Source organism: Colossoma macropomum, unplaced genomic scaffold (genome assembly GCF_904425465.1).
Source record: "Colossoma macropomum unplaced genomic scaffold, Colossoma_macropomum, whole genome shotgun sequence".
Taxonomy (NCBI): domain Eukaryota; kingdom Metazoa; phylum Chordata; class Actinopteri; order Characiformes; family Serrasalmidae; genus Colossoma; species Colossoma macropomum.
In genome coordinates, this window is record NW_023494796.1 from 34,278,597 (window position 1) to 34,304,919 (window position 26,323).

The window sequence follows — 26,323 nt, forward strand, 5'->3', positions numbered from 1 at the left end:
AAGGTAACATTTTACTGTCAGAAATTTTTTTCCTGATAAACTATAAACCAGCACCTGAAAACCTACAATTGTTGAAGTTTTTTGACGAAAAAAAAATTACAATTATGCATTATTTTAGCAGGATTGTCATTGTGTGCTTCGCCTACAGCAAACCAACAAAAACTACAGCAGACTGGCAGACTGAGCTCTGTCTCACAAGCCTTCTCTGTTAATACATAAACATATGGAGCATTAAAAGGGCAGCTTCTTGCATCATGTGCGAGGGCTTCATTTATGCACCGTCATCTTCGGAGAATGTTGCTAAATTTGGCTACACATTTCTGAAACATCATAATTATAATCAACTGCTCAACATTAATGAATGTTCTTTGTGTTCAACTCTTTTGTTTAAGGCATGTGACTTATTTACACACTGGTCACATTAATGACCCTCAGTGGTGGAGAGTAAAAAAAAAAAAATGTAAATATATTCAGAGAGAAAACAGTCATATGTTCAGAAAACAAAAATAACTGGTCTTGTTTATAGATAGCTTCTAGGGCGTAACGCTTTTGGCAAAATATCTAACTGCAATTTTTCTGACCAATATTGTGATTACGGTTTAAATTGCGATTGTTTCCTATAAACTGAGGTTTGGGCCTTTTTTTTGGCTAAGAAGACCAGAGTATACTTTTCTGGCTTGAGACTTAATGCAGTGCACCAGTCTGCCAGTTAATTGTGTTTGTGATGTCACAGCACACGGATGTTTGGCTGCTTCTGATCAGTCGAATTCATCTAAAAGCAGTTCACAAGCTCCATGTTATTAGGTTAAATTTCCCACCTTAAAACGTACAGCGTATCAACGTAGCTGATAATAGACTGTAATAAGAATACTTATAATACTACTGATCTATAAAAATAAAAAATTCATTCATTCAAATTAATTTCAAATATTAGATTTCCATCTAAAACTGATTATCAATACTTCAGCTGTAATAGTTTCCATTAGTTACTGATTTAAGAGTCTTCAACAGTCGTGGATATGCCAACCAACACGTGGAAGTTGTTCACTGTACAGACACAAACATTACTGTTATATAAATAAAAATATGTTTAAAAGGATCTTAAAAATCTAAATGTAATTTTACAGACTCATATGTAGCTGTATTCAGTGCACAGTCCACACTTGTGTGGTCAACTTATCTAAGGTTGGCAGGTGAGCCATTAAACTGAGGACCGGACACAGGGCTACGCAAAGTGAGTGTTGATCCGGTTGATAAGTTTTGAGGGCTTTTGTACCATAAAAGCTAACGTTAGTGAAACTGCTGCTCAAACACTGAAGTAACTAAACATCGTCATGTCAGTGAACTTGCATCTGTTTCATAATGGCTGTCCTTGCAATAATATGTAAAGCACACAGATCTTATTTGGATTCTACTGGTCATTATATTGTCGGCGTGGTCATATGGTGACGTCACAATTGTGGACACAATTTAAAACATTTATAAAATACTAGACAGAAGCATCATTTTTATTTGATTAAGCAAAACCTATGTGGCAGCAATTGTTTGCCAAAAATGGTATTAAATATAGTGCATTTATTTTCTTGCAATAAAATTCAATGTTTTGAATCATTTTCATGCATGGAGTTGGTGAAAACCCAGCTAGTGATGCATTTCTGAAAAAAATAACTCTGCCATGCATTGGAGGTTGATGCACTGACACAGTGAACAGACCCCAAGCAAGAAAACTCACATTTTCATTTGGGCAGGGGGGGCGCTCTCGTACCAGCGAAGGTTGCTGCTGGTCAGCGCCGTTTTGGAGGGCCGGCTCTGCTGGCAGGTCCGTGGGGAGTACGCTTCCCTAAGATGCTCCAAACCCAGATGCTCGTAGAGGCGTGCCTCTGCTCCCTGGCCACCTTCCCCCTCTCCGCTTCTTCCATCCTCCTCTGGCAGACCGTTGACAGAGACCGGCCCATCTGTCTCCTCATAGTAGCCGTTCTCGATCATCTCATGCTCCTGCTCTTCCTCGTCCTCCTCTTCCTCAGCGGTGTGGGGGCCAGTCTGGATGCCCAGCGTAATGGCAGCTGTCTCCACAGGGCTGATCTCGGAAACGTCGGTGCTAGAGCGCGAGCCGAAGTAATTCTCAACCAAACCCTTCTTCACCAGGTCCGTGCTGCTGGTGGCTGAGGTGCTAGACTGTGCCGCGGTCTGCAGATCGCCGGAGACCTCCGGCCCAGCACCTCCACCAGCAGGTGGCCCAAGGTCAGCAGACTCCGTTTTGTCGGTAGCAACAGCTTCGCAGAGGGACAGAGGAACCGAAGCCTCCTCCTTAAGGAACACCGAATCATCTCCATGGCTGGAGGCTCCTCTGAGAGGTGAAGGCCTGGTGGGGATGGTGGCACAGAACGGAAGGCGGATATCAGCTCCTCCAGAGAAAACCAGTGCCTGCTCCTGCACGATGACACTGGATTTCCTCCCCACAGCCTCGCCCTCCACCTCGTCGTCTGAGGGGAGCGAGTTTATGGAGGTCAGGGAAGACTGGACGCCACTTATGCCACTGGTACTCTCGGGGTTCGGCACCTCAGGCACCGTAGAAGCTTTTGATGCAGGACTGAGCTGAGGCAACTTGGGGGCAACACTCGGAGGGGTCGGTTCGCCCTGTAATGGAACCCAGTCTAGATCCACCCCAGTCAGAGTGGAGGAAGTCTGTGGCCCCGGTGCCAGCTGGGTGGCAGAACTAGGTTCGCTCTCGATGCCTGAATCAGAGAGGCGCGAAGAGGCGCTTGGCACATTGTCGCTCCTCAATGCCATGGCACAACCACCCAGCAGACCCACATCTGTGGTCCCTGCCCCACTCTGATTCTCCCTGCTTTGAGGCTTGGACTCACAGCAGTCTGTCTGTGTGATCTCAGGAACACCCCTCTTGGGGGCAGGATCATAGGAGCACGGTAACAGGATGGTGACCTTATCGCCCTGGTAGGGGTTCTTGTCGCTAGGTTTGACCTCAATATGTCGAAGCCCAGCGGGTGGCACAGTCAGGTCGACTCCATGTGCTGCTTTGCTCTCTGTGTGTCCTGCTCCAGGACCTGCCTGGGGCCTGGCCTGTGCTTGCAAGCTTAAAAGATTTGTGAAATTGTCCCTCTGGATACCAGTGTCAGCTTGGCTGTCGTTCATAAGACAGTCTATAGTGAGAGTGGTTGTAGTGTCATTTTGATGAATGTTTTTAAACCGGCTGCTGGGATCTCCAGGCATGTCGTCCCGCTCCTCTTTCTGATTGCACTTAGGTTCGCCAGCTTGCTCTTTGGGCCTGCCTGCTGGTTCACTAGGAGGAACCTTCAGGTTCTTGTAGCCTGTCAGAACCACTGAGTCTTTTGAGCTCTGCCTGATCAGCTTCTTTGCGTTTTCCGTCTTGGCGTTCTTCTTCAGCTTGATGGACTTGGCCTTGGATTTGATAGGAGGCTCATTCTGTTCAGGCCAGTTGGTGGCCAGGGCAGCTTGTGGGAGTTCTGGGCTGAGAGCACCTATTCCAGCACCCAAATCTTTAGAATTGGGCTTATCTGCTTTACTAGACACAGAACCACTCCTGGAGTTGTGCAGGCCAAGCCATGGACCATCACGATCTTTGGGAAGAGGCAATCGGTCAATATTAAATTAACAGATGCACAGATGAAAATAAATTGTCACATGCAGATGTTTGAAAACCCCCAAGTTTCCAAGTGAAAGTAAGTTAACACTTCCTCTATGAGTAACAGATGGCATAGAATTTTCACTGCAAATTTTAATGCTACAAATAAATAACGTATTTATAAATAAATAACGTATTTATTTGTAGAGTTAAATAACCGAACATAAAAACGTAAAAATAACAAAACATAAAATGTGTCGTGACATTTGCACAGGTCACATCTTATGACTTGCAACTGTATATTAAAATATATGTTTTCTGTAGAGGATGTGCACCTATTTTTTTTTATTTAGAAAATCAATAAACATTATCGCTGTCGGCACAAAACGCATGTCCAAATATATATCCTGTATATCCAAAGGGTGAAGAAAGGGAAAAAATATTCTTAACTTGTAACTGAAGTTAAAAAGATTTTTTATAAGTAATTTTGGACCATTTTTATTGGTCGTTCCATCATGAAGCAAAGGGTAACTGAACTTTTCAAATTATGCAAAAAATTAAAAATAACAAAAATGGAGACACAAGGTTTTTTCCTGACACATATTTTGACCAACGGTGCCCAAATTTTTGTATATGACTAACATATGACTAACAAAAAAAAAAAACATAGCTACTTCATTTCATGTTCTTCTCAGCAGAATCTAAAACTAAACACACTGCAGTCAAATCAAGTCAAATCAATAGTTTCTCCTTTCTAAAGCCCACAGTAAGGAGGTAAGCCCACTTACTACCTCTAAAAATATACAAACCCTCTGTAATAGACTCCAGATATCGATCCTCAAAGATGACTGGCAGGGAGTTCACATCTCCGTCCAGGTCAGCACATTCCACTGGAAGCGGCGGGAGGGAAAGGAAGTACGAGGAGTTCTTAATAGCTGCAGTCATCTGTTGGTGGCTATGCGCGCTGTTCATACACAAAAATAGTCACTGAATCAGTATAAATGACAGATTTCGTATGTGCACCAAACGCCAACACGACCATGCTGATACTCACTGCAATTCCTGGAAAGCCAGTGCTGCCTGTCTTGGGTGTTCAAGGCAAAAGAAAGCCTCAGCAAATCTCCGTACCTACAGCAAATGGACAGACAGACACAGAAATAACGACTGGAACAGCTGCTTCTTTAAGTGGTCCATATCACGGAAAACTTCATGTAGTATGTAAGTACTAGATAAATTTCATATATTATTTATTCCTCAGTTCATATAATCCATATTCGGAAACTAAGCCAGACGAACAATTTTAAATTCATCGTTTCTGTAACGTTGTAAAAACTTTCACGTAGATCCGCCTATTCAGGCCACAATAGTTTAGCTCCGCCCAATAATGCTGAACTGCTTCTGAATGAGGCAAAATACAGGGCAGCCAATCAGGACAGAGTTCATTTACATTGCAGCCTGAGGTCACTGTTCTGCAAAAACCTTGCATCTCCATTTTTGCTGTTACATGATAAGAACACTACAGTTACACTTTGCATTGTGTCAAAATTTCATGCAGCAGAAATGATCCAAAATGACTTGCAAAAATATCTTGTTCCACCAACCTCCATTACAATTTAACCACATTTTTTCCTTTTCATGTAATGTTACTATTTTGGAAGTACGAGGTTTTGTGTCAACAGTGATGATATATACATCTTGAAGGCACAGCACCAAAAACAGTCTGTTTGATCCTAAGACAACCACTTCCAATACCCTAGCAACCCCCTTAAATACCATAGAAGCCACCTAGGAACAACCAGAGATACCACAGCAACCAGCTAGCAATGAATTAGCAAACACCTGGAACACCCCTGCACCCACCTATCAACCCCCAAGCAACCATGAAAAATAAGTAACCACCTGCCAAGTCCCTATCAATAAACTCCAATTTCAGTGCAACCCAACAGAAACACCTAGTAACACCCTAGCAACTACTCGGAATACTATACCAATCACCTGTAGTTGCTACCCTAGTAACTACACTGAATGCTTTAGCAACTGCTTAGCAACACCCTAGCAACCACCTTAAGTACCACAGCAACCACACCAATGCCATAATAACAACCTAGCAACCACAAACAACCACCTGGCAACACCCTAGCATCGTACTGGAATACCATAGCAACCCTAGCAACCACCTAAAACATCATGCCAATTGCCTAGCAACTGGCAGAGATGCCTTAGCAACCACCTACCAACAGTGTAGCAACCACCTGCATCACCATAACTACTTAAAAACAACACAGCAAACCCAGAAAACCACAGAAATTAAGCAGCAACCTCCTCGCAACCACCTGGAACACCACAGCAACAGGAATAACAACAGGAATAACAACAGGAATAAACGTTTTAACTTAAAATAACCCAAAATCAACATACTACTTTCATCTATTTAGCAGTATATAAACACAATTAAGTTAAGAACAGTCTACAACAGCGTTTTCTGCTGCTTTTGTCAAGCCGACTTAGAGCTTGTTCACAAACTTTCCCTTTTTAGTTATGACTGCTTTTGGTATGCAAACTTCACAAACTTCATAACTGGACTTGAGGGGAAAAAACATCAGTAACAACAGTAACAGAAGTAGGAAGAGAAAAGTGGAACTGAGAAGAGGACCTGTACAAGTTCGACAGACAGTGGAGCGCAGTTGTATAAATAAGATGTTATTTATACTTCATGTCACGTCTAGTCTCTGGAATGTGAAGCATGTGAACGTACCCTCAAGGTGTGGTGCTCCTGAGCCAGCAGCGTCGAGATACTCTCGTGCAGAGCGACCGCTTCCAGGAACTGACCCCACAGCGCCATGAGCAGAGAGCACAGCTGTGCAAGGTTCATGTTCACTAGTTCAGCCAGCTCGTCCGGGCTCTCCGCTCTCTGCTGCAAGACGACACACATGCAGAAAGAAGTTAGACACCACTGATCGCTGAGAGATGCCTTATTATTCACGTTAAGTTTCATTAAATCTCGGAGGTGTACAACATCTGGATTACAACATAATAAACACAATCAGCGAACGCCTCCCTTGACAGCTATGCAGCCAGCTGTGTTCACAGATTGCTCAGGACACTGTTTGGATTCCATCTAAACCCTGGGGCAAAACTCAGCTTCACAGCTAATGCTTTTACAGATGAGCTACAATACACTTCAGCTATACTGTAATTTATAACTGAGGCCATAAATACACCAATCAGGCATAACGTTATGACCACCTCCTTGTTTCTACACTCATTGTCCATTTTATCAGCTCCACTTACTATATAGGTGCACTTTGTAGTTCTACAGTTACAGACTGTAGTCCATCTGTTTCTCTGCATACTTTGTTAGCCCCCTTTTACCCTGTTCTTCAGTGGTCAGGACCCCCACGGACCCTCACAGAGCAGGTACTATTTGGGTGGTGGATCATTCTCAGCACTGCAGTAACACTGACGTGGTGGTGGTGTGTTAGTGTGAGTTGTGCTGGTACAAGTGGATCAGACACAGCAGTGCTGCTGGAGTTTTAAACACTGTGTCCACTCTCTGTCCACTCTATTAGACACTCCTACCTTGTCGGTCCACCTTGTAGATGTAAAGTCAGAGACGATAGCTCATCTGCTGCTGCACAGTTTGTGTTGGTCATCCTCTAGTCCTTCATCAGTGGTCACAGGACACTGCCCACAGGACGCTGCCCACAGGACGCTGCCCACAGGACTCTGCCCACAGTCCAGCAGTGACACTGAGGTGTTTAAAAACTCCAGCAGCACTGCTGTGTCTGATCCACTCGTACCAGCACAACACACACTAACACACCACCACCACGTCAGTGTTACTGCAGTGCTGAGAATGATCCACCACCCAAATGGTACCTGCTCTGTGAGGGTCCACGGGGGTCCTGACCACGGAAGAACAGGGTAAAAGGGGGCTGAAAAGGGGGCTGCAGAGAAACAGATGGACTACAGTCTGTAATTGTAGAACTATAAAGTGCACTTAGTAACAGCCTAACAACTACCTGGAAATGCAAATGTCTGCTAAGGTTAAGTAAAGAACTGCAGTCTCCTGTTTAGATCTCTCTTGTTAAAGAATTAAACACAAACACCCAACTTCCAACCTACAGCAGCAACACCCAGCAAGGTTTAACATGTCTCTGCCAGCAAAATTCACTGTTCTCATAAGTGCCTATACTGTAGTTTATGACTGAGGCCATAAATATGTCTTATAGTTAGAGTATGAATTCATAAATCTACAGATGTCATGCAGTGAGAGACAAAAACAATACATCACGTAATGAAATCACCTGTTTCACCTGTTTTTTTAATGTTTTTTATACTCGTGTAATATAAACGTGTGGGGGGTGAACAGTATGAAGGCACTGAAAATGCCAGACTTTGCGACACATTTACTTTAAAACAATATGATCTAATGGCTCACCATGTGGCCATGAGGGACAGGGATGCAGTTCTTTTGTATTAAAATTTAAATTCACAATAGATTTAATTTTTTTAACTTCACTTTAAAACAAATATTTTCATAAAACAATGTTAAAAACGCAAAAAAAATTGCTTAAATTTAGGTATTAAAATTTGGGACAGACACCTCCCAATAGAAAGAACCCTATAAATGATGATGGTGCATATATTTAGATTGATACTGTCTCTATTAATGTCTTGGGTTTAAACAGATCAGAACACAAACACTGTAAATGCCTAAGAGCTGAATATTTTCTTGTTTTTTTTTTTGTTTACTGTGGGACCTCAGAGCTAATTCAGTAGACCGCTCCATTTAAACAAAAGCATTCAAAAATATCAGTAACTTCAGGATGTTTGTGCATACCTTGACTTGTTCGCAAAGCTCTTGAAGGCGGGCTTCCACATCCAGTTTTTCTGAAATGGAGGTTAAAAGAAGAAGAAGAACACTTCAAAACTGAAGCAGCTTCAACACAAACATTCTGAGGAACATCAGAGAGATTAGTCTGTCTGAAGAGCCTGACGGCTACAAGAGAGAACTAGTACAGGATCAGAGAGGATACAGAAGAGCAGCAACGCTGCAGAAGGATGACTGGTCTGTGGTCAGTCGTGGTTCTGAATCAGAGCTTATTGGAAGACAGACCGAAGAACCGAGCCCCCCTGTTGAGGGGGGGTGCTCACCATAGACAACAGTCCAGACAGGAGGAGGATAAAGGGGATGGAAAAAGAAAAAAAGAAAGAACTCAAAAATGAAAGGTAAGAAGCAATGTTGAGGGTGAGGGTCGGCTTTGGAGGGACGTACCTATGTAGACGTGCCTTTGGCCTCGGGGGAAAGGTCTTCTTAGAACTCGTTCATAAAGGACTTGCATGCTGGGCTTGGCTAGTGGTGGGATTGCACATATAGGCATGTTTAAAATGGTTCCTCTCCCCTTTCAGAGCAGAGCTGAGTGCTAGCCTTTACATACATGTACGACTCATTACAACATACATGAGACCAGCAGCGCTAGGGGGAGGTCTGTTAGTGCCTTTAAGTGAGAGTCTAGCACAGGGAAGTGTTCTAGATGGAAGGCTCTAGAGAGCAGCTTGTGCGGGCAAAGCAAAACTAAAGCAAATACATTAATAAACAGAAAAAACACAGACCCGAATGGTAAAACACAAACAGGAAGACTGAGGGGCGGCATGCAGAAAGACAGACGACAGGCCTATGCTTCGGTCTAAAACAGAGGTTTCAACCCAAATGTTAAGAAGAGCCATTTTGTCCTTCAACAAAAATCAGACCACCTTGGGAGCCACAATATTATATGTCCATTTTACCATCTTGTCTGTAAATATGTCTCAGTAGGTGCTGATGTTCTAGTATAAGGATAAAAAATATAAAATAAACGAAAACGCAGACTTACTCTGCTCTGCTTTAATCTTTAGCTCTGCTATAGCCGCTTTTCTCACATCTCCAGCAGGAAACTTTTCCTCAAAAGTAGAACACTTTCTTGTAAAAATGTCTCTCAATGTTCGACTTTTTACGAGGCTGAAGTCGTTTGTCATTCGCCAGCTTCTTGTTGGAATTTTCCCATTCCACCTTAAATGCCACTGAAGGCACCAAAACCGCAGCACCATTTAAGGTAGAACGGGAAACCAGCTTCAGCCTTGTGATGTTTTAGTGTTTGTTTCTCAGTTTTTCACTGCAGATTAAACATATCAGGAAACCAGCTGGAGTGATTATAAACACAAATAAGTCCATTCGTCTCCAAATTATCGATGTTCGTCTTAAATCTCTCTCTTTGCCGTTTCGTTAGCTACTAGCTAGGCGAGACTGTTGTCTGTGTTGCTATGGTGACCAGCAGTCTGCGCTGATCTTCAGGGTTAAAGGGTGAATTAGCAGTTCTACATTAACTCCAAAGTTTAAGACCATTTATTGTTAAACTGTGTTGAACGATCAGCAGAGCTTTATTTTACTGTAAAGGAGGATTATTTTATTTTTACCTACAAAATCTAATTCTGTTTTGGAGCCACAACAGGGCAGCAAAAGAGCTGAACTGCTTGTTGCCGACCTATGTTCTAAAGGAATATATGCACTGGATTAGCAGAGACGTGTTTAATGTCCAATCTTTGTTTTTTTTTGTTTAGCACTGGGCTAACGCTGCTAACAAACACTAGACGTCAATAAACATCAAGAAGTCTAAGCGACCTTAATGAAGAGCTGGATGAGGTTTGCAGAGTTTTAGAGAAGTTCTCTGGATGTATTTACAGAAAAGATTTGGGTGACTATAGACCCTTTTCACAAGAAACAGAAGTGTGTAAACGCTGGGTAAAACAAGTTCCTCTATTGTCCTACATACAGTTAACTTCTGAAATACAAGCGTTCATATCACTTCAGTTCACCACAGAAACGTGAGTCACTTTATCTCTGTCATAGCTGCCAAGATTGGAATTTGAGTCCAGAACGGTTGGAGAACCAAATACACAACAATGTGGGAGTCCAGACTAAATCAGGGATATAAATGCTTTGTGGAAAAATTCCTTCACAGCTATCAGAGCACAGTAACGCCAGCTAACGTCTAAAGAGAGATAATCAATGGTGGATAAAATAACTATAACCAAAACGTCAGATTAGCCATGTTTAAACAGCTCACCAGCAATAAACTAGCTGGCAAAATAACTAAAGACACACACCAGCAGGGGGCGCACTGGGTCGTCAAGGTCCGTAGCGCCACCGTAGACGTTTTACACAAAGACCAGCTCCAGTGAACGAACACCTGCTCCCGGCTGAGCTCTCGTTCTCTCAGATACCGACAGCTTTAGAGGGAGGAAATGAAAACTGTTCCTCTGAAAGCGGCTGAAGCAGCAACTTTACACCACGACCTGCACGTTAACGTTGGTCAGCAGCGCTGAAACACAGACACAGAGGGTCTTTAACTCCGTATGACAGTTTATTCCTTTAAGTTACACAAACCCATTTCTCCTCTGCTCATCATCAGCTGACGAACCACTGAAACGGAGATGAGGCTGTTTTTGCTTCAGGCTCGAACACCTGAGTGACCTTTACACGCTCATCATTGTTGTTATTGTCATTGCTTTCGTGGAAGCAATGTCACCCTGCAACGACTACATCCAGCAGAGAAAATGCGAAAATGTGAAAAGGGTCTATTGACTTCTAGTGTTTGTACACAACATTAGCCTTCTAGCTTCAACGTTAAACTAAAGAAGCACAATTTGTACAGTGCAAAATTGTAAACGTTCAGCTTCCTGTTAAACCATTCCTTTAAAGCTAAAGAAGCTGTCCTGGTGGTAGATGACACTGGGTTAGTGTTAGAGGCTAATTTCAGGTCCGACAGCTAACAGTTGCTAATTTGCAGGCTAGTGCTAGTTGATTGCAGGCGAGACACCAAAGCCTGCTCAGCTTTAGCAGACTGGCTCTTGTAAGTGTTAATCATGGCTGTAAACACTTTAGGGAAGCAGGCAAGAAGTGAGAAAGACATACACAGGTGAATATCTCTACTTCAGCCTACAAAGCGGGATTTCTACAGCACAGATTAAATATTATTTTCAACAAAAAACAACAATGTTGTACAACAGCACGGCGAAAACGTATAACTGCTACACAATTTATCTTTAAAAAAAGTTAAAATCGGTTCTTCAGGGGCTCTTTAGAAAATAATTCTATGTAGAACCAAAGAACTGATTAAAGGATTCTTTGCCAGACACTTTATTTCAGTACCAATATCTGCACATATTTAATCATTATTGTTATTATATGCTGTTACCCGAGCCTCCTTGTACATTCATTACTGCACTGCCTTTTTATCTCAGAATAGATTTTATTGAATATTTTTGTATATTTCTAGTTGTATATATGCCTGTAGATTGTTTTTTTGTATATATTCTTTTTATATTGTATCACTCTTACTCAACTGTACTGTGTTGTGTGACTCATACTGACTGCTGAATTTCCTTCGGGATCAATAAAGATCAATAAAGTTAGGGCTATCTATCTATCTATCTATCTATCTATCTATCTAGAGAATGTGCTGTAAGTTGTTCTATATAGAACCTTTTTGAAAAGGATTCTTCTATTATGACAACATCAAGCTTTAACAACAGAAAAGCCCTTTTTCTTTTTAAAAAGGTTCTACGTAACAGCACTCTCCATCAATCTGAAGAACCCTTTCATGATGTAATAAACCCTATAATCATGCAAAGGGTTCTTTGAGTGTTCATGGTTCTATACAGAATCACTTTCTTTACTAAAGAACCCTTGAAGAAGCACCTTTAAGTGTGTAGTTCAGAATTTAAAGCTAGTATTGATATCAATCAAGATACTGAAAGATGGTGCCCTGAGCTGTCCGGCGCTGAGGGACGTACCAAGCTCCATGCGGTGAGAAGACGGGAGGCTCTTGGTGAGATTCATGAAGTACTCGAAGAGGCCCCGATAGGCCAACAGCAGGCTGGCACACAGGCTGTGGTGCAAGGTGAAGGCGTGCTGCAGACACTGGTCTGACACCAGGAAGGTCTTTCCCTGGGAGAAGTGCAGAAGGCATCAGTCACAGCTTCAACTACTGTTAATAATCAGTGCATTGATAAACAATATGCACCGCACTGTTACTGCTGCATGGACCAACACCTGGTCTACGTTCTCTTTCCTGTGCTCAGTGGTTGTAGACTTGTAGTTATGGCATATTTAGATAAGAATTTACTGTACAGTGTTTGTACAGTTTGTCTGTATTTACTGTCTGTGGCCGTTCTGTGTTAATTGTGTCACTGTGTTTAAAACATTTAACTCCTATTATGGAGAAATTCACAGCAAGATTACAGCTGAGAACAGACAGTTTTTTAAGCCGGGGTCACACTAGACGACTTTTATCCGAATTTTGAGCTGGTCGGCTCTAGTCTGCAGATTTTTGGGTCAGTCGGAGTCTGGAGAGAGAGTCGTGTGTGAGCGGCACAGACTCAGATTTACCGCATTTCAGACCAGTCAGTGTTTATCAAACATGATTGAATTTTTAACCCGATTCCGAGTGTAATCTAGTGTAAACTGATCAACAACTCAAACTGAACAACTCCTCCGACAGCCAATGAGAACTGAGAGCGCGAAAGAAGAAAATACAGCAAGTAAGCAAAGAAAAATGGTGAAAAGTCTCTCACGAGTGGAGCGAAGCTTTTTAATGAGCTGAGTTTAAGGCACAATTGAGTTTATGTAGACTTAAAACTCTAAAAATACCAACTGATCACATTTTTAAATCACTGATCCTCACTTAAACATGTTTACCTGCTGCTTCTTCACTGTTTCAGCGCAAACAGCAGAGAAACCAGCAGCTGCAGCTCCACGTTTGTTTATTTGCAGCTACTAGTAACAGGAGAACGCAAGAGTTCGTGTGAGTTTAGTGAGTTTAGTGAGGTAGTGTGTAATTCCTAATCGCTTAGTGTGGATCCCCAATATTTCAGTCCCCCCAAAAAATACGCACACTGTTCAGACTTTAAAAGTCGTGTAGTGAACCCGAGGCTTTAAAAAGATGGACACCATTACTACAGGCAATGCCAGAACTCTTAGGTTTTTCTCCTTCTGAAGGGGAATAGCTTACAACAATGTTTAGGACATGAAAAGAATTTAAGTTAAAACAAATGTAATGAGATCAGCATTATTTTATCTATTATATTCCAGGTATGTTGAATGAAAAGTCAGTTAAAAAAAACTTAAAATTGTAACTTATGTTTTAAAATCATGAGACGATATGAAGAGCTTCATTCTAAACTGCTGTACAACCTTTTTGTAACAAAAAGAGATTTGATAGTGTAGCAGGTGATTTATAATGCACACTGTCAAAACACAGTCTACCTTCTGTAATAAAGGTTTTATCAATCGCAATATTTATGGTATTCCAATCGCACTTCCATCACTGCGGTTTGTCATGAGATAACTGCCATCACTGATTCAGCAAAGACAGTAAAACATCTTTTCTTGGAAACACTCACTTTAAAACGCATATTAGTCCTTACTTTTGAGTGTGTTGATTTTATTTTATTTGATCTGTTGCTGTAGTGATGACAAATGAAAGCTGAAATCTAAAAGCCTGAGATTTCCCACTGTGTGACTAGCATCTAACCTGCATACTAGCTCCCTAAATAGAGTGTAAAAATAGTGCATAACCCATTAGAAGTGCACTCATTAGTGGAGTAGGTGAAGTACAGAAGTGTGTGGTTTGGGACGTGGCGCTAGATCAGCCAGTGCTGTGCTGCTCATTAAACACCTCCAAGAGGAAGTTTGAGGTATTTTCTGATTAAGCATGTGTTTATTGGGGTAAACTGGATGTGTGCATGTTTGACGTTGGCTTCATTTTCAAAATTCGTTCCATATAAATGTAACTGCTGCACCATTTAAGGTGGAGCGAAAAATTAGAATAAGAAGCTGGTGAATAAGACCAACTCCAGCTTAATTGTGTTTTTGTGATTTTTGGCTGGCATGTTTATTAGTTTTCCATTTTTTGGTGGTTATTCTGGTCTGTTCTCCTTGGTCTTCATCCACCTGCAGGGCTGGAGCTGAACCAGCAGTGACTAGACGAGCTCTAACAGTCAGAGTTGATATTTGTAAATATGTGTAAAGCCCACTAACAACACGGTGTATCATAAGAAAAAGAAGAAAAATAATAAAAACTAATAAAAGCTGTGTTTAATGCATTTTGGAACACAACCTTTTGTACAGATGAGGAAGTAACGCGGTCATGACCCAACCCTTCGTTTCAGTACTGTTTTTACATGTTCTCATCAAGTTCTTACCATATCCACTTAGGGGAATCCCCAATGCCACCTTTAGAACCCATTACTAAAGTAAAACTTTGAATGGGAATTTCCACTAATTTAACCAAATACCTGCATAATTCAGATGTTGAGATGTACACAGAGTGACTTAGAGTGGTTTGGTGTGAAATGATTCACTGTAGAAACTCAGATTTACAGTGGTGGCGCCTCTCAATCATTAAAAAAATATACAGATATCAACTCAGTCATCAGACAACACATTTGCAACAAGCTTTCTGAGACATCTGGTTCTCATCAGTACTATTATAAAGAATTCTGACTCAGTAAGACTGGAACTTCACATCAAACTGCTTTAAACAACTGCGTTCACGTCTTAATGATTTACCTGTGCAGAAAATCTGAGTGGATTTCTGTTTTCAGTTTGTTGGATGACCCCTTAGAGGGGTAAGACAGAGTCAACAGCAGCCGAATGTGCCCAGAAATCATTGCGGTCAGAAGCAATTTCCTATTCTAACTCCCATAAAAAGTACTGCTTATACGCCAGAGGAAAGTAATTAATATTCCAAAGCTATAACATTCGATTTGCTTCGTTTAAATGGCTGTTTGAGGCAAAACTACTCTGTGAAAACAGCTTCAGTTCGAGCTAAATTACTTCATGTGGTAACAAGCAATTGAGCTGGTTTTATTTAGCTCCAATAAACAGGCTACATGAACAAAAGCAGTATTTTACGCCAATTTAAACCTCAAAAAAACACTTCAAATCAACTTCTGCCCTGTTCCTCTTTTTGCAATGTACTCCATCTGTTGTTACACGTCAGCTGACTTACTTACCCTGCTAGATTGCTAGTTAGTATGCTAAGAGCTATACATCTAGCATAAACAAAAAAAGAATGGCAGGGCTAAACCTCAAATTTTTGACCAGAAAAGTAGTTTTTCAAAAACTATATGCACTTTGCAACGTTAAAAGTTGACTGTAAAGACAGCTGTACTACAGTTACGTCTCAGCGTTTAGCCTAGCAACTTTACTGTATTTAATTCAGAGTTAAGTACAAGTTTAGTAGCTCAAATGGCCAAGCAGAGGTCTGCATATCAGCTCTATTAGATATGACTGACAAAGATACAGCAGTTCACACAGTGTGTTTACATGCACTTAATCTGATAACTGCAAAAAATCAGATTTTGTCAGTAATCCGATAAACACATTTACATGCTCTTGAGTAATCAGATAAAGGGGAAACTCCAGGTCTACATGAGTCAGAGAGTATTCAGATTTCTGCTTTACAACCAGCCAATAAACTCACAGAAGAAGACGTGACGTAAACGTAACGTAAAACTAAAACTTCGGGCTGCAGCTTTTTTTTAAACATTGAGTCACTTTACCTTAAAATATGAACATACATCATCTAGAAGATAAAGAATATTCAAATCCTTCATTTCGTCAAGCATGTATTTGGTTTCAGCATTGCTCCAAATGTGTTTTGCTGCGTCTCGCGGCGACACTGCTCGCTCATTTCCGGTAGCGCAGTCTGTTTTCACAAATGCTCAGACTGAGAAATCCAAAAGAAATCAGAGTAAGAGTTTACTGCACTGAGAAATCTGATTACTGAGCTCTTTATCAGATTTCTTAATCAGATTTCTAGATCGGTGTATGGTGTTTACATGACCATTTGAATAATCGAATAACTGCAGAAATCTGATTATGTTTGGATTACTGAGTGCATGTAAACACACTAAATGATTCTTAACAGCATTCAGAATGTAAACAATACCTAAATATTCTATGTACAACTAAGTTCTCAACAGAACCATTCCATTACCAAAGAACCCTTGAAGAACCTTCATCCATCCTTTTTAAGAGTGTATGGGTTCAAAACACCAGTAAAATAGGCCAATACTGACATATTCCAGCAAGCTAATGAACACCCATTTCACAACCTCAGTTTCCTCTTTATCTGTCACAAAAATGCGCACGACAGGTTAACAAGCTCCTCCACGTACAAAACTGTCGCCTCACTTGCGCTAGAAAGCAGCATTACCACGTACTGTAGACACTTTGCTGCTAAAAAAACAAAAATGTCATGTTAAAATTCTCTCGTAAGGACAGGAAAGTGTGACTGCAATTCTGAAATGAACCACTAGAGGCGCACTTGTAAGGAGCTGATAGTGCAGGTCTGAAAGTGTGGTACTGCGGGTCGGCAGTTGGACACTACACACAGCACGTTAGGCGCAGGCGAGCGCCAACTTTTTATGTAGGCTCTGTCTTATGAACGCTGCACATGTGCAAACATCTGTATTTCGTTGCTGTCAGAACAAAACCTCGTATCTCCATATCGTTTTTCAGTTTTTGACATAATAATAAAATGCCTGTTGTCCTTTACATTGTGTGTAAATTTCCCGATGAATGGACTAAAAGAAACGGTCCGAAATGACTTGGAAAAAATTCTGGTTCCACTGCGTTACAGTAAAAGTAAAGTATGTTTTTTCCCTCTCCTGTAAAGTTACCATTTTGGACATACAAGGTTTTGTACCAACAGCAGTGATGTGCAAGTTCAAGCTTAAAGCTTCAACTTTTCGCTACACAGGAACTTCTAAAAATTCTACCATCACAAAATTTGCTTATCCAGCAAACCTGCCTTGAGAGGGCAGGTTAAAAACAATACTGGAAGATAAGGAAAGTCACATGTTTATCCAGACTGTGAAAGGCTTTCTACATCTGTTTTTCCCCTCTTTATTTTTCTGATGCTATGTGAGGTGATTCAGAACTGCTGAGGTGAGTCAGCTGGCCTGAAAACACTGCCGGAGAAAAGAATGCATAAACACACAGCAGTTAAATGTCATGGTGAGGTGAATAAAAGCTAAAGAGGGCCCCAGTGCTGAAAGAAAAGAGGAGCTAACCATATCATGTACAGTCATATGCAGAGTTTGAACACCGCAGGTCAAATTAACTTCAATGTTTGGTTCATTTTTAAAGTCAAAATGGTTTAAAATATCCTCTACAGTAAACACAATTTCATCTGCTCATTTTAGAGCACAATTTCAGTTTATTTGCTGAGTTTAACATTTAAATATAAAACATGAAATCAAGGCATTCGTACTTTTGTACAATTTCATATTTTATGTTATTCCTCCCTCCAATATAATAATTTAGCGAATAAACGGTAATTGTGCAATACATTTGTTCTCTGTAAAGGATGTTTTCTTATTTTAATTTAGAAAACCAACAAAACGTTTGTGCATACGACTGCATCATCTCCTTCACATGCTTGCTGCACAACTGTGTCTAAGGGTCTAAAGTGTTTCTGAAGTCTCCAGTATTACCGTTATAATCAGTTGCACAAGACTGACAGTGCCACTTCAGCGTTGTGTCACAATCAGAATCAGCTTCCCTAATTGAATGAGGGCAGTAAATGAATACTGCCAACTGTCTCAGGCAAAGCACAGAGCAGCTCTAAGTTCTGACAGACAACAACCTTAAGGGGAAAAGCCATGCATTTTTCAGGATTTCTGCATAATTACAAGGTTAAGATGTAAACAGAGTGGTTCAGAGTGGTTCTCCGTTCTAGAGAAACTTGCCGAGTCAGAACTGTTCACAGTGGTGGTGATAGGAACCAGACGTCCACCTCTAAAAGCTCCTCACAGAAAGTTCCTACATGAAATGGTTATGAATTCACTGCCTGATGACTGAGACACTGTTTTATGATAGTTTAGAGAACTTAAACTCCATTCATGGTGGAGGGATACATGCAGGGCGCTGTGAGGCAAAATAGTCCCCAAAGAAAACTTATTATTTCAGATTTTCCACTATTTTCCATCATCAACATTCCATATAAGCTCAGAAGACTCGTGTAGGTTCACTGGTGGTTCTGGATAGTAAATAAAATGTCTATATCTGTGTTGTAGTCATGGCGACCCCTGGTTCCTATCACCACCACTGTAAAGACATCTGAGAATTTTAAGTCTCAACCTTCAGTAACTTCTCGTCTCTTGTGTGTTTATGTAAGATAACACCAGAGAAAGCAAACAGTTTCCTCTCTTCTATTGATCAGGCATCTGAAGACAGTGCTTTGGTTCCATCTTTTTGTGTGTGTGTGTGTGTGTGTGTGTGTGTGTGTGTACGCATGCTTACATCTGGGGAAATCTGCTTGACATAGCTGCTGCCAAACACCACAGTTTCCAGAGCAGGGATGAGGGAGTCTTTGCTCTGTGCTGGTGCGTTGCGGTTTAGCCAGGTGCTTTTAACCAGCCGGGGGAAACTGCAGAACAAACACAGAAGGTCAACACGAACTGTGAAGGTCATGAGAACAGACGCCAGCGCTGCCAGGCACCAAGTGACCTCATTACACTCTCTCAGAACAGATACAAGTCACTGTAATGTCTGTGTGGGTAAATATTTTTTTACCTAACTGCATTATTTATTAAACACAGCAGTGTTAGCGCTGAATTCCACAAGATACCAGGACACAATCTATCTGAAAATTGACTGAAACCTGTGACACAATTTCAATAATATTCGATTACAACAGCCTCTAAAAGCATGAAACCTTAAAAACCTGTAAGAATTAGTGATTTTGCTCCATCTACTTCTTGTGAGTTGTCTTGAGATTCACTGTTGTATGTAAAGGTTTAAACTTCCCTGGACAAATTATGTTATGTTTAGTTAATTTAAATAAAAAAACAAGTTATCCTCTACAGCAGGTGTGTCAAACTGGGGACCTTTCAGGCCAAAGTGCTGTGGAGATCAGCGTGTACCCTCATCTAACACTCTGAATTCAGTTCATGGCCTTGATAATTAGCTGATGAGCTGGATCAGGTGTGTTTAATGAAGCACTGTGCTGAAGTCTGCAGTGTTATGGCCCATGAGGACTGGAGAATGACACATATGGTCTACAGAGAACTTAATATGCAAGTTTAATACACAATTTCTATTTATTTTTAACATAGTCATAAAAAAAAACATGAAATATAATAAATAAATGGTAATTGTGCATTGTATTCAGGCCTCAGATAGAACATCCAAGTATTTCACTGTCAGAAACAGGATAGAATACAGCACTTTCTCATCAAAGTCCAATCCCATCACTTAGAATTACAAAAAAATCCAGCAGCTAATTAATATTTCATTATTAAGTGAACTGCGATACCATTATTTTGCGATTCTAAGTCATTATTTGAAGATGCTACGTCGTTCTTCTTAAATACTCTCATTAATTCGAAGTCATTATTTTGAGATGTTTCATGCTTTTGAGGTGAAAAATATAAACATGTTCTCAGAAAGCAGCTTGAGTTTCTCAAAATAATGACTTAGCAAAACAACACATTGATTTACTATCAAAATAATGGCAGAGCAGTTTACTTGATAGCAAAAAGAAAACATTAGGTGAAAGATATAAAATGCTGGCTGTGCTAAACAGAGCGCCTGACCCTTCCCTGACCTGATGAGGGGCTGATGCAGGGCCACGAGAGAGGCGTGGATGGTGACAGATATCACAGACAGGTGGAAGTAGTCAAACATGACGTTGACGTGCTGGTGGATGCCTCTGTGGAGGCTAAAGTGCAAGCGCAAGGTCCGGCTGCTGATGCTCTGCAGAGAGCTGGAGTCCTCTGGCCTAAGGGAACACACATGGACACAGCTAGTTCAGGCCAATATCTAATTAATGACAAAACTGCCTTTCAAAAAGGAGAAAGGACGTGTCAACATGCTGAAGCTTTCTTTCCACCTTCAGCTGCTACTCAAGAGCATGCTTTAACCCTCTCTTACACAATGTTGCCTCAGGGCAGCAAATTTTCCTCACCTTACAATAACATTATACAACCCCATTTCCAAAAAAGTTGAGACGCTGTGCAAAATGTAAATAAAAACAAAATACAATGATGTGCAAATCATTTAAACCCTAATTTAATTGAAAATACTACAAAGACATTTCAAATGTTGAAACTGAGATATTTGTATTGTTTTTGGGACGGGGGCCTGTTTACCACTGTGTCTCATCACCTCTTCTTATAACAGCACTCTGTAAGCGTTTGGGAACTGAGGAGACACTGCTGTAGTTCTGAAAGTGAAATGTTTTCTCATCCTTGTTTGATACAGGATTTCAGCTGCTCATCAGTTCAGGGGCTCATTTGTCCTATTTTTCATTTCATAATGTACCAGTTTAGCACCTGGACTCTTTTAATACGGTGCAATGCTGCTGTAATACATGCAGAATGTGGTTTTACATTGTCTTGCTGAAATAATCAAGGCCTTCCCTGAAAAAGACGTCGTCTGGATGGCAGCATACGTTGCCAAAACATGTATATATCATTCAGCATTAATGGTGCCTTATATGATGAAAAGCAGAAGTTCTTTGCTATTTTATGTTCAGAAACGTTATTCCTGAATTGTTGCACTATTTGATCGTGCAGTCTTTCACAGAGTGGTGAACCCCTCCTCATCTTTACTTCTGAAAGACTCTCTGAGATGATCTTTTTACACCCAATCATGTTACTGACCTGTTTCCAATTAACTTTTAGCATTACAACACTTTATCAACCTTTTGTTGCCCCCCGTCCCAACTTTTTTGGAACGTGTTATTGCCATCAAATTCAAAATGGGCAAATAGTTTTCAAAAAACAATAAAATTTCTCAATTTCAACATGTGATTTGTTGTCTTTGTACAATTTTCAATTAAATATAGGGTTTAAATAATTTGCACATCATTGCATTTTGTTTTTATTTACATTTTGCACAGCGTCCCAACTTTTCTGGAAATGGGACTGTACATATTTAAAGACAACAACAGGGTTAACAATTAAGGGAAGAGTTTGAGTAAGTCCATAAAAATACTATATCTTAGTGCACTCTTTTAACCTCTTTAACATTCAGTATCAATTTTTTTTGTTGCGAGAATTTGCAGTAATATGTTTGTTGCCTAGAAGCAACATTGTGCAACAGTGGAATGGATTTAGCCAGTCACAAACCAGGTCTCACCACTTCAGGGAACACGGCTTTATATTATTTCTTCTCATTGTCACACAATGTTTCCTCAAGGCAACATATTCCATAAGGACCCTTGCAAACATTTTTTTTATGATTCTGAATATTGAGGTCCAAAAAATAAATCAAGGACCATTTTATGCAAGAAAAGTGAATTGAATATTTTTTATGTCAAATTGTTCTCATAACACGTGGTGGAGGGTCACCCAAGCATATGACAAAAGTGCCGTCTATGTTTGCTTAAGTGTCCTTGTGTAAGAGGTCAGAGTGATCTCTGTTATATTTCCAGTCAACAGAGGACGTACGTGTAGTCGCCATCTGTGAAGTAAAGGTCCAGAGACAGCTGGAAGTCCATCTCGTTCAGGGACTCTTCCACCTGGAGAGGAACATCACAAAGTAGTGACTGGAAGAACAAAGTTTTCTGACAGATCTTCATTAGCTGTTTGAAATGGACAGGGACACTTTTTTGCACTAGGCAACTGTGACAGCCACCAAGGGTCCCCATGAACTGAGGGCACTGTATGATAGAAATTACACATACTGTACGCGCTGTTGCGAAATAAATACATACACAGCAGGGCCCAAAGTCTGAGAGCTCTAGTGAACGTGCTTCTATTTCACACGCTTCTCTACTTTAATACGACGTCTTTCTATTAGAAATTATATTATCAGCACAGCAATCTGAGCAAATCCACCTGAGAGTTGTCTAAACATGAGCTTCACTGGAAGAAGACCCAAAAAAAAAATTAAAAAATCTGACCTTTTTGTGCAAAAACCTAAAAATGGGCAGCGTCACAAATTTGCTGAAATTTGAATAGTGACCTAAAAGTAGTGCAGAATCACGAAAATTTCTTCTACATTTTAATCAAGACTTTTACTGTAATTTTTTTTCTCACACACACATTTTCTAAGCCGCTTTTTCCTTCTAGGTTGTGGGGGTGCTGGAGCCTATACCAGCAGTCATTGGGCAGAAGGCAGGAAACAACCTGGACAGGTCGCCAGTCTATCACACTGCTAAAATGTTTTCAAAATTTGAAATTGTTCTGCTGTTTATTTGCAGGATTATCAATCAATCGATCAATCAATAATGTATTAAAACCATGAGTACATTGAGGATGACTCTCATTTGCAATGTAGCCAAGCACTAGAACACTAAACAGGGACTGAAAAGAGTAACACACACACTGAAGAAAATTTTGGTAAACCACAGGAACAAATCAAACTATAAAAAAAAAAGAGAAAAATACAAAATGTACACTGGTAAGACGAATTACCAAATTTAAAAGGGATTAAAATAATAATAATCAATAAGACATACTTTTTAAAAATACAATTATAAATACACACACACACACACACACACACACACACACGATCTAAACCACTTATCCTTCTGGGTTGCGGTGGGGTGCCGGAGCCTATCCCAGCTCAATAATAAATAAATAAATAAATAAATAAATAAATAAAAAGACGTCGTCTGGATGGCAGCATATGTTACCAAAACATGTATTAATCGTTCAGCATTAATGGTGCCTTCACAGATGTGCACGTCACCCATGCCATGTGCACTAATGCCCCCTACACCATCATGAATACTGGCTTTTGAACTGTGCACTGATAACAAGCTGAGTGGTCTTTAGCCCAGAGGACACAGTGTCCATGATTTCCAAAAAGAATTTCAAATGTTGATTCGTCGGACCACAGGACACTTTTCCACTTCCCCTCAGTCCATTTTAAATGAGCTCAGGCCCAGAGAAGGTGGCAGCGTTTCTGGATCCTGTTTATATTTGGTTTCTTCTTTGTGTTTTGGAGTTTTAACTTGCATTTATGGATGCAGTGATGAACTGTTTTCACAGACAGTGGTTTTCAGAAGTGTTTCTGAGCCCATGCAGTGATTTCCTCTACAGAATCATGTCTGTTTTTAATGCAGTACCACCTGAGGGCCCAAAGATCACGGCCAGCAGATACTGGTTTTTGGCCTTGTCCCTTACATACAGAGATTTCTCCAGATTCTCTGAATCTTTTAATGATATTATGTACCGTAGATGATGAAAAAAAAAAACACAACATACCAAAATCAAATAAGAACAAACTAAGATCTAACAAAGCAGTGTTAGGCTGAGTGGAGGTTGTTAGAGTGACACCAGTGAGCAGAGCTTTAGAGTTTCCTGTAATAAAGGCTAGTGCACTTTAAATGAAAACAATCCTAGATTTTCAAAGTGGTCTTAGAGGTTTGGACCCCACTGTACTGTATTTTAAAGGAAGCTGCTATTTATGATTGTACTTCAATGCAGCTGCATCCTCCTCCCAAAAACACTGTCAGGTAATAATGGACTACTCTAGGTTGTCTTTACACAGCCCAGTAAAGACAGATGGGTATGAACAAGAGATAACTAGAAATATTAGATATATTGATTAGATTTAAGATTGTCACTTTCTTTTTTTGTTTGTTTTGCACATCTCTCATGTAACGGTTCCAGGGAGAATACAATAAACTAAACCAAGCTAAATTAAAAGTCCTTAGAAGTTATGTGAACATCAGGGGAGCCAAAACACCAAAAGTTATGACATACATGAAATTAGAGATGGAAACATGTCAAACACAATTACTTCCATAAACCAAAACTTTTTTTTTTCAAGAAATTGTCATTACGTAAAGCATTTAACAGCTAAAAGTGAGGGTTACAAAATCAAAATTCATATTTTTTTACATTTCATCTGTACCGCTTGCTCAGAAAATGGATGCAAACAGAGCCAGTAAGTGCACAATCTGACAGAAAGAGGAAGAAACTCTCACCTTCTTCTCATCCAGCAGCATCTTCACCTTAAATATGAGGACATCGTTGACGACTATCTCTTCATTCTTGTAGAGGATCTGAAAGGTTTTGCTGCAGATGACGTCATCCTGCACTGAGGCAGGGAAGGCCAGATCTGAACCTGTGAAGAACGGAGCACATGAGTGAGCACAGAACTCTGATTAAAAGCTGCGCTTATGAAGGATTATTAGGATTATTAGCTTCTGAATGAGCTGCTAAAAGCTCCTACGCGCAATTAAAATCTGAGAGGTTTGGAGATGATGACCATCACGTTCTCTGTAACAGCAGACATTCCAAGATTGTAGTACTGTGGAGATTTGATAAGGTCAGGGCTGATCATCGTTCAACAACGTTTTCAAAATCACCTTGTTTTGCCAAGTACGTTACACATGTGAGGAATCGGGCTTGGTGAGTCACACATGTATGACATGAACAGACTGAACAGACCAGACAAGCACACAGACTCAAAACCGGCATTAAAAGAGACAAATACAATAAAATACAACAATAGAATAAAAAATAACAAGGAGATGTGGAGAGGAACTAAAGAGATGTGGGTACACAGGTAACATAATATCTATATATATGCAGGTCTCAGAAGATTTTAGATTAATATTGAAGACATCAAAACTATAAAGGCCGCGTTCGAAGCCATGCTAAAATCCACAATACATCACGGCTATGACCGCCTCACAACCACTGAACTCTGTATCACTGCACCACAGCATTAAAAACCCTTCTGCTGTTAATGGAATAATCTTTGACTCTCACGCTGCTCACATGGAGTGTACTGATGCAGTAAGAACCTGTTTCTTGTTTAAACTGAGGGGGTGACAACCTACGTTCCTACCCAGAACTACGCTGGTCAGCTAGCTAACAGGCTAAAAGAGCCAACAGCCTAAATGGCTCCATCATTAATATCACAAGCTTGAATTAAAGCACTGACTGTGTGATTCTCTGTAAAACTGCAGTATAAAAGTCTAAAGAACGTCACCTGAATGTCTCACACTCTTCAAATGTTCGTGTTTCAGTCAGAAGGAGCATCAAACCAAGACTGAATCCCAAACGGCTCTGTGCTCCCCCCTAAATAGTGTTCTAGATATGAAAGTTTAGAAATTCTAGCCTTTACAGCCAAACAGTGCATCATTTATCCAGTGTGGATGTGTCCCAAATGACTTTCATAGCTGTATTTTGCTCTGTTGGGCTGCAGGATCCAGTATTTAAACTCCTACATAGTGCACTATGTAGGGAGCAGGGAGCTGTGTGAGATCCAGCCCCAGGGTGAGAAGAGGGTGCCACTGGATTGGTGCTAAATAAGACTCACGGTGGTGATTTAGTGACCAAAAGGTTCTTACAAGGCAAAGGTTTCTGCATTAAACAGTGTAGTGATATGAAGTGAAGTGATTGCAATATACAGCGACGGGTGACCGAACATTCTCCTCATACAGTCGATGACTGCTTAGCAACAATACCATACTCTAAGGGAACTACATTTCATGGAGAAATACATGTTTATGTACATCACTACTAACAACTTATTTTCTCAAAAGTTGATTCAAAAAGATTCATCCGATTTCAAAATGATTTATTTCTCTTGTAAATCATTACAGATCAATGCAGTAGAGTGTAAATGGTTTAAATGAGCATAAAGTTTATTATGTAATGTTACAAGGTCTCAGTCTGAACCTCCTCCAGCTGTACAGA

General features: G+C 40.5%; 1 protein-coding gene across 1 annotated transcript in view; it reads right to left on the reverse strand.

Annotated features, from left to right (window-relative positions):
* Positions 1-26,323, reverse strand: part of fam135a (family with sequence similarity 135 member A) — a 63,090-nt gene that overhangs the window by 9,680 nt on the left and 27,087 nt on the right. Inside the window, exons 6-16 of the mRNA XM_036583380.1 lie at positions 24,601-24,740; positions 22,109-22,179; positions 20,263-20,436; positions 18,957-19,083; positions 12,440-12,593; positions 8,883-8,960; positions 8,448-8,497; positions 6,360-6,518; positions 4,659-4,732; positions 4,414-4,568; positions 1,733-3,599 (exon numbers count right to left, since the gene is read on the reverse strand). Coding sequence (XP_036439273.1) covers positions 1,733-3,599; positions 4,414-4,568; positions 4,659-4,732; positions 6,360-6,518; positions 8,448-8,497; positions 8,883-8,960; positions 12,440-12,593; positions 18,957-19,083; positions 20,263-20,436; positions 22,109-22,179; positions 24,601-24,740 — 3,049 coding nt within the window. The remainder of the gene's footprint in view (positions 1-1,732; positions 3,600-4,413; positions 4,569-4,658; positions 4,733-6,359; positions 6,519-8,447; positions 8,498-8,882; positions 8,961-12,439; positions 12,594-18,956; positions 19,084-20,262; positions 20,437-22,108; positions 22,180-24,600; positions 24,741-26,323) is intronic.